The following is a 10,100-nucleotide window of genomic DNA, read 5'->3' on the forward strand; positions in this document are numbered from 1 at the left end:
GAGACACAGGCACAATATGCACTTAATTTAAGAATTCATTCATACTTTTTAGGTTTAATCCGAATTGTCAGTCAATATGTGTTCTACAAAGATCACCAGTCCGTCACCTTTTATTTAAAACCTGAGTAACTCAAATATATTCTACAAATTTTTATATTGATCCCGATCCGTAGGAACTATTTTGTTTTAAATATGTACTACTTTCTCGTATGTTCTTTTGTCACCGGGTCCCAATTCTGAGTGCATGGTTCTATACTTTCTGGTAGTCCAGTAAAACGCAGAATAAAAAGATTTACATAAAACCCATGTATTTTTGGCAAATTAGCACAGACATCTTTGCAAGCTTGCACGCTCTGCGTAAGTCTTGCTATTCTTTTGGAGACCAATTCAAAATTTAAACGAAAACTGAATGATAAAATAATCTGTTAACATACTTCACTATAAAACCGTCATAATCAAAACTCCATCCCTTGCACGTGGAAAGTGGTGTATATTTTAAACTGAAAATCAAAGAAAATTAGAACAGCGAATCTCATGCTGTTCAATTGTGTGTTGTTGGATTGCTGTTTTATTGACGAATTATACCCTGCATCTTTTTTTTTATTCATATTCTATGTTATATGTTTGGAGATTAAATATGGCCGCCGAGCTGTTAACACCATAAAAATCAGCTCCTCAGTTTTTGCAGAATATAGTTATTTTTTCAAAGTGCCAGTAATTAAAAACAATACCAAAGGATGAAGAAGTGAATTTGGATTCTTAATATATTTGTTTTGAAGAAATTTGATGTGGAATTACCTACCTTTTAAAGATTTTTCTTTTGGATCTTTAGAGTTGAATTATTGATTTTCTATTGTGAGCAGTTAAATTGACAAACAACATTATGCCTGGAGGCAATTCTTTACCAAGTAATAAAACTGGACAAAATCCTAAGGAAAAAAAATCTACTAACACTAATACTGTTCAAACACTATTGTCAGCCAGAAAGGATTTAGATAAAACAAAAGCTAGAACACAACCTAAATTACCTAAAAGAACTCATTCAGAGTTGTCTAGTGAGTCAGACAATAGCATGGACACTAGTGGATTAAATAGTCTACAAAAGGACCTTGATGAAATCAAAACAAACCTTCAGGGGATAACCAAAAAAGATGATCTTGACATACTAACAAAAGATCTTGTAAGAACACATGATTTAGAAATAATTGTTACCTCTATTGTGACCAAACTATTTCAAAGATTTGAATCAACGATGGATAAGAAACTTAACACTAAATTAACAACAGTACAGAAAGAAATGCAAGAGATGCAAAACAAGTTTGAAGCCTTATCAATAGAAAATGAAGAACTTAGAAAACAAATTGACCAAACCAGAGATGTAGTTATTAAAAACAAAAAAGGCTTAGAGGATTCAACCAGAATGAACCAAGAGGCATTAACTAGTGCAAACTATAATGAACAATATTCTAGGAAAAACAACATCAAAGTCATGAACTTTCCTAGACATGAGGATCAGAATTTGAGATCAGACTTTATAGAAACTGTGAGAAGGGATCTGAATGTTCACCTTGAAGAGAGGGATGTTGTTGCAATCCACCGCTTACCATCAGACAAACCTGGACCAAAACCAATGATAGTTAGACTGTTCAATAGCGATGTGAAAAGAAAAGTGATGGTAGAGAGAAAAAACTTGAATAACAAAGTACGCATTAGTGACGACGTTACCTGGAGAAACATGCAGCTGATTAGTAAACTGAGAGACATGAACTGTTTTGAATCTGTATGGTTTTACAACTCTGGAGTATATGGTAGAATGGAAGATGGTTTACAACTGAAGTTTAACTTATTTGATAATATAAGGACAAGGTTACAAAACAGAAAATAGACAAAATGTATTGAAACTCTTGGTTTTAACTGAAATTAATAGAAAATGTTTTTTCAAGTACTCATTTTGACACCTTAAATAGTAACTGTAAAATTATAAAAATTTATATCTAGAAATAAGAAATAGTTGAACTACCTATTTTGAATGTGACTCAATGTTGTTGTATTTTGTTTGGTTTTTTTTTTTTTAATTTTGTATTATCTCCCTTGAATCAATATGTCCAAGTATTTCTGCTGTAGATTATGTTTATACATTACTATTTTATAATAATAAGAAATATTGATGATAATTTATATTATATAGAAACTTTATGGTAAAATTAGTATACTTAAAACCTAAGCATATACAATCATGACATTTATAATGTTTCATGTGACTTAACTTGTATTTTTTGTTATCTCCCTTGAGTCACTTATTTCTATTATTCTTATAATTGAACATGTAAATATATACTTCTCACAATTACAATTATAAGTGACACTTATGGCAAATGTTAATGTAAAGATATTATTCTGTAAAAACTAAAAAATTGTGAAACATTGTTCATAATTATGAAAATGCTTTATCGCAATTGTCATATTCAATCCATTGAATATTTTTTAAAACTTTTTCTCATTTATTGTTCTATTTTTTTTCGTTTATTTTTAAACACTCCTTTGAAAATTATCCTGTTTGACATCCCCATTCTGATTACTTTTCTATGTTTACATCATTATTGGAAAATTATATTTATTTCTTTCATTCAACTACTTGATGTAATTTGGATGCAAACTTTTTTCTATCAATGAGTTCATTAAAGATTTTGTCTGTTAATTGTCAAGGCCTCCGTAACACATTAAAAAGAAGAGACGTATTTGATATGCTGAAGTCAAAGAACTGTAATATATATTGTATTCAGGATACTCATTTTACAAATGATATAGAAAACATAGTGAGATCTATGTGGGGTTATGAGTGTTATTTTTCATCTGTTAGCTCAAACTCTAGAGGTGTAGCTATTTTGTTCAATAATAATTTTGAATGCAAAGTGTTGAAAGAAAAAAAAGATATAAATGGAAACTATTTAATTTTAGATATTCTTGTAGAAAATAGAAAGATAACTCTTGTATGTCTATACGGACCAAATACAGACAATCCTGATTTTTTTTCTAATATTATGTCTGTTATTGATGATTTTGAAAATGAATACTTTGTTATTTGTGGTGATTTCAATCTTGTCCAAAACCCATGTATAGATTATTGCAACTATGTGAATATTAACAATCCCAAAGCTAGGGAAAAAGTATTGGAATTTATTGAAGAAAGAAATTTGATAGACCCGTATAGAGAACTTTTTCCAGATGTACAGCGATACACTTGGAGGAAAAGAAATCCTTTTAAACAGGCTAGATTAGACTTTTTTCTTCTCACTGAAAACTTTTTAAACAGTCTAAAAAATTGTAATGTACTTCCAAGCTATCGGTCAGATCACTCTATGATTTTGCTAGATTTAGAATTTAACCCTTTCATTAGGGGAAAAGGTTTGTGGAAGTTTAACAACTCTTTATTATATGATATAGACTATATAAATACTATTAAGCAAAAAATTCAGGAAGTGAAAAAACAATATTGTGCTTTAGTTTATAATATGGAAAATATTGACAAAATAGATAATACAGACATTCATTTTAGAATTAACTGTCAGCTTTTGCTTGAGACTCTTCTTATGGAAATTAGGGGGAAGACAATTTCATATTCAAGTTATAAAAAAAAGCAAGATGAAAAAAGGGAAATAAATCTTCGAAATGAAATAACTCAATTAGAGGAAAGAGTTGATGAACATTCCATTAATGCATTAGAAGCAAAAAAACATGAGCTTGAAAGTTTACGAACACAAAAATTGAAAGGGAAATTAGTAAGATCCCGTGTCCAATGGATACAGGAAGGGGAAAAACCTACTAATTATTTCTGTGGATTAGAATCACGAAATTTTATGAGTAAAATTATTCCCAAAGTAGAGAAAGAAAATGGGGAAATTATAACAAAACAAAAAGATATTTTGAATGAAGTTAAATATTTTTATGACAATCTTTATAAAAAAAGGGATACTGAAAGTACTTTAAGTGATCTTAAAAAAGACTTGAAAAATTTAAATGTTCCTATACTTTCGTCTCTGGAAAAAGAAAACTTGGAAGGTACAATTACTGTTAAAGAAGCTGGAGAAGCATTAAAAAAAATGAAAAACAACAAAACTCCTGGAACGGATGGTTTTTCAGCAGAGTTCTATAAATTTTTTTGGAAGGATCTTCAAATTTTTATTGTAAATTCTTTAAATTATGGTGAAAAAACAGGGGAACTATCTGTTACACAAAAACAAGGAATTATTACTTGTTTGCCAAAAGGGAATAAACCCCGCCACTTTTTAAAAAACTGGCGCCCTATATCTTTACTAAATACTGTGTATAAAATTGGATCAGCAGCTATTGCAAACAGATTTAAGAGTGTCCTTGATAAACTGATAAATTTTGATCAGACTGGTTTTATTAGTGGAAGGTATATTGGGGAAAATATAAGACTCATTTATGATATATTACAGTACACAGAGGAACATGAAATACCAGGGTTATTACTTTTGATTGATTTCGAAAAAGCTTTCGATTCAATATCATGGGATTTTTTGATAAATGTTTTGAAATTTTTCAATTTTGGCGAATCTATCATCAATTGGGTTAAAGTTTTTTACAATAATATCAACTCTGCTGTCATCCAGGGGGGGAACCTTTCAGATTTTTTTACTATTGGAAGAGGTTGTAGACAAGGGGACCCCTTGTCTCCATATCTTTTTATTTTATGTGTTGAGATTCTGGCATTGAAAATAAGGGGAAATAGCGACATTAGTGGCATAGAGGTCACACGGGTTGAGCATAAATTGTCACAATTTGCTGATGACACCTCTTTGATTTTGGATGGGAGTGAAAAATCTTTACAAGAATCATTATTAGAATTAGATTGGTTTGCAAAAATATCTGGACTGAATATTAACTTCACAAAAACACAAGTTATTTGGTTTGGGAGCAAAAAATATAGTACAGATACATTATGTCCTAACAGAAATCTGTCCTGGGGTGAAACTTCTTTTAAATTACTAGGAATTAATTTTGATGTAGATCTTGAAAAAATTGTTAAGATAAATTATTCTGAAAGAATTGTACAGATTAAAAATACTTTAAATCAGTGGTCTAAAAGGAATCTAACTGTTATAGGGAGAATAACTGTGATTAAAACTCTAGTCTTGCCTATTGTAAACCATCTCATTATCTCTCTGCCAAATCCTTCAGATGATATTATTAAGAGAATAAATGAACTTATTTATTCATACATATGGAACTCACCTATACATAGAGTTAAGAAGGATATTCTAATCAAAGATTACTTGGAGGGTGGTTTGAAAATGCTTGATTTGAATATGTTCATTATAGCACTTAAATCCACATGGATTAGGAGGATTTTGCAGAGAGATAGTAAATGGCAAAATATTTTCATGTCAAACATAGATAAAAGAAAGTTGTTTAGTTGTGGTGTTGATTATATTAGACAACTGTATATGACAGTTAACAACCATTTTTGGAAAGATGTACTAAGATCCTGGGAAATGATTATTCAAAAAGAAAGAAATTTTACTTATGATTCATTTTTATCAAATCCACTATGGCTAAACAATAATATTAAGATTGGTCATAAATCAGTAATTTATCAAGATTGGTTCAAAAGTGGTATTAGATTTGTAAATGATATAGTTGACCAAAATGGATTGTATATTTCATTTGACCAATTTAATCAAAAATATAACATTAACACAGATTTTCTTAAATTTAACAGTGTTATTTCGGCAGTGAAAGAGGCATCAAAATCTTTCCCTAAAGGATCTTACAAATTAGTTTGTCCTTTTATACCATCATGTCTACAAATATTTTTAAAACATTGTAAAGGATCAAAAGATATGTATTCTGTACTGACAAGAAATAATGTTATTCCTACTGGACAGCTTAAGTGGGTTAAAATTTTAGGTGAACAGAACCTGAACTGGAAAAAGATTTTCAGACTGCCTTTTGCTGTTACTAAAAATAGTAAATTACAGTGGCTGCAATATAGGATTAATCATTGCATTATTGCCACAAATCAGTATTTAGTAAAAATAAAATTGACTGATGATCCTTTGTGTACATTTTGTAAATCAGATAATGAGTCTATAGAACACCTATTTTGGAATTGCAATACTGTACAAGATTTTCTACAGGATGTTGATAACTGGTTCCTTTCCGGTGGAATAAGTCTCCCAATGAATAAATTAAACTTTCTTTTTGGAGATTTATCCAAGATATTTCCCAACAACCCATATAACATGATTTTTCTTTATATTAAACAATATATGTATAATTCTAGATGCTTTAAAAAGAATCTCTCATTGCAAGCAGTTATAATAAAACTGAAAGATATGTATAAATTAGAGAGTATGATAGCTGTAAAAAATAAAAAGATAACTGAATTTGACAATGTATGGAATGTTTTTGAAAAACTGTTATTGTATACTGACTAATGTCTTTTTTGTTGTTGTTACAATTACTTAGGACTACTTAATTATAATCTTTATTAAAGAAAATATTATTGCCATGTTATGTACTTGATCAGTGTTGATGGCTGTTACGAAAGAAATATGTCTCGTAAATATAAAAAAAAAAATTTTCAACATACATGTAATTATGTGATATTAAAAATAAAGATAGGGATGTAACTGGATAATCCTTTTGAGTTTTGTTTTTGTTTTTTTGTTTTTTGTTTTTTATTTTTTCTTCTTTATTTCTTTATTTCTTTATTTTATTTAATTTTATTTTTTTATTTTTTTATTTCTTTAATTATCTTTTCTATAGAAAATGTAAAATATTTCCAATTAAGATTTATTTATAAAAATGACATTGTATTTATCTTATATGTATTATATTGTATGTATATCATGTATATGTTGTAATTGTTGGAAATAAAAAAATCAAAAGTTAAAAAAAAAAGAATAATATGCTATCCTATACTCTAATATCAGTCACTGTACTTCTGAGAAAACACACAAGAGCAACGCCATAAACAGTACATCGGAGTGTCTGCATGGGGAGACTTTCAATTCTGTGGGTTTTTTTTAAATAATTTCAAGCAGCCATTTTTCTCTATTCTTTATAAATTTAGCCCATTATTCTCTATTCTGTATAATTCAACACTCTAGTATTCATTTTTACTAGTACTCAATTGTTTGTTCTATTTTTCTCTATTCTTTCATGTTTTCCTATTCGTATGTTCTTTTTATATTGTTAGCCAGTTATTATACACGATTCGCCCATTATTCTGTAATCAGTATACCCCATCCAGATCCTCATATGTGTGTGCAATGCATTGCAATATTTAAACTACATATTAACCTATTCCTACCGCGTCAAAGAGTTTTATGAAACATTGGCGGAAGTTGTTTCATGATAAAGAAAGGTATACATAATAATAAGAAGATGTGGTCTGATTGCCAATGAGACAACTCTCCACTAGAAACCAACTGACACAGAAGCTTACAACTATAGGTCGCCGTACAAGCTTCAACAATGAGCAAAACCCTTACCGCATATATATAGTCAGCTATGAAAGGCTCCATAATGACATATGAAAACAATTGAAACGAGAAATCTAACGGCCGGGCTTATGTACCAAAAAAATGAATGAAATACAAATATGATATACAGCAACAAACGACAACCACTGAGTTACAGGTTCCTGACTTGGGATATGCACTCCATCTTTTCTTGACCCTTCTTCCTATCCAGTTTTTCTTCTTTTTTTTTTTCATTTTACTTCCAAACATTTTGTGGGGGCGGGATCAATATACCGTTATTCAAACATTTAATTCAAACCGTACTGGTTACCGAAACTTTAGATACACCAAAACCAGGTACTTCATATCTGAGACACAGGCACAATATGCACTTAATTTAAGAATTCATTCATACTTTTTAGGTTTAATCCGAATTGTCAGTCAATATGTGTTCTACAAAGATCACCAGTCCGTCACCTTTTATTTAAAACCTGAGTAACTCAAATATATTCTACAAATTTTTATATTGATCCCGATCCGTAGGAACTATTTTGTTTTAAATATGTACTACTTTCTCGTATGTTCTTTTGTCACCGGGTCCCAATTCTGAGTGCATGGTTCTATACTTTCTGGTAGTCCAGTAAAACGCAGAATAAAAAGATTTACATAAAACCCATGTATTTTTGGCAAATTAGCACAGACATCTTTGCAAGCTTGCACGCTCTGCGTAAGTCTTGCTATTCTTTTGGAGACCAATTCAAAATTTAAACGAAAACTGAATGATAAAATAATCTGTTAACATACTTCACTATAAAACCGTCATAATCAAAACTCCATCCCTTGCACGTGGAAAGTGGTGTATATTTTAAACTGAAAATCAAAGAAAATTAGAACAGCGAATCTCATGCTGTTCAATTGTGTGTTGTTGGATTGCTGTTTTATTGACGAATTATACCCTGCATCTTTTTTTTTATTCATATTCTATGTTATATGTTTAAAAAAAAATGCTACCGTTCTACTAAATATTGAATATAACTATCTCATTTTGTAGCTGATTATCATTTAAAAAGTCTATACCACGGCACCCCCCTTTTTTTCTAAAAGCAGTAGAAAACACAAAATAATAGATGCATCTAGATCAAAACACCAAAACATTTTACCATACCTAATACGAGACAAAACAAGCTTCTACCTCAGAGGTTATCATACTCTGTAAAAGATTTGAAATCCTTATATAGTACACAATTTGCACAATTTCCTCAGAGAAGGTATTGAAAAAATCTGGATCGTTTACAAAAAATGTATATACGTATTGTATACGTTTGTACGGCTTTTTGGCCTTTTCCGTATTTTTTGAAGTTGTGATCTGCACAGATTAAAATTAAAAAGTTTCAATAAGGTTTAAACAACGACTTAATCATAAATTTAGTCTTGAACATGGGGTTTTCCTTCAAATAAACACAAATTTTGCAATATTTCCGTTTATCATACCCTTTTAAGCAAATAGTTTTTACAAATAAATTTGCAAAACAGTTTTGGTAAACTCACCGCAGTCTAGTTCATTATAAAATGACAGTCTAGGTCTGTTGGTGATTTAGCCCACAACGGCACTAAGTAAAATCAGTGCTGTTTACGGGACAATAGTAAGTCTCTACCCTTCTCTCGTCTTGTCACGCTTCTCACTCTGTATAGAGAGAGTGTGATGGTTCTGTTCTAATTTCAGTCAACCGACGCTTAACCCAATATCATGTCATGTTCCTGAACGTGAGTATGTTCCGCAGCAGTGAGGAACGTCATCCCTTAGTTTTTGTACGTTATATCGTAATCCTCCCCCTTTTCTCGTTTAGAAAATTGCGTGTTAATAGCAGGTCTTAGAGATTGTTTGTGTTAATTTTATATATACCTTTCATGAAACCGAGACAATTGAGAGCAACACATGTTTCTCCTTCTAGATGTCTTTTGTGTCTTTCTTTAGTAAGGTTGCTGTCTCATTGACGCATACCTAACATCTCCTTTTTGTGTGCATCACTTATATTCCATGCGCACTGGTGGCTGAAAAAAAATCTTTTCATATAAATCTGATAACACTGCATGTTTTGTTTTACATCAACAATAGTGGATTGATTTGGATTTGAATGTTTTCTACGTAACGTCTAGTAGCAAATATTTCATGCATATTAAAGCCATTATGTCAGTAAATCCAATCGTATGTAGCTAAGGCACATGTGACGAAAATTCAAGCCACAGATTACAAATTGCGGTTTCACGGTGTTTTGTTTACTTAAGTTTAGTAAAGAATAATATGCTATCCTATACTCTAATATCAGTCACTGTACTTCTGAGAAAACACACAAGAGCAACGCCATAAACAGTACATCGGAGTGTCTGCATGGGGAGACTTTCAATTCTGTGGGGTTTTTTTTAAATAATTTCAAGCAGCCATTTTTCTCTATTCTTTATAAATTTAGCCCATTATTCTCTATTCTGTATAATTCAACACTCTAGTATTCATTTTTACTAGTACTCAATTGTTTGTTCTATTTTTCTCTATTCTTTCATGTTTTCCTATTCGTATGTTCTCTTTATATTGTTAGCCAGTTATTATACACG

At 30.4% G+C, this 10,100-nt stretch overlaps 1 protein-coding gene across 1 annotated transcript; it reads left to right on the forward strand.

Annotated features, from left to right (window-relative positions):
- Window positions 1–883: 883 nt before the first annotated feature.
- Window positions 884–1,885, forward strand: LOC139492746 (uncharacterized). The gene has a single exon (XM_071280899.1). It carries the CDS (start codon window positions 884–886, stop codon window positions 1,883–1,885), a length of 1,002 nt encoding a protein of 333 aa, XP_071137000.1.
- Window positions 1,886–10,100: the final 8,215 nt, after the last annotated feature.

The sequence above is a fragment of the Mytilus edulis genome, chromosome 10, assembly GCF_963676685.1.
Source record: "Mytilus edulis chromosome 10, xbMytEdul2.2, whole genome shotgun sequence".
NCBI classification, from domain to species: Eukaryota; Metazoa; Mollusca; class Bivalvia; order Mytilida; family Mytilidae; genus Mytilus; species Mytilus edulis.

Bases quoted from the DNA above. Each gene is read 5' to 3' on its own strand.
- LOC139492746 (XM_071280899.1), top strand. From the start codon at position 884: ATGCCTGGAGGCAATTCTTTACCAAGTAATAAAACTGGACAAAATCCT.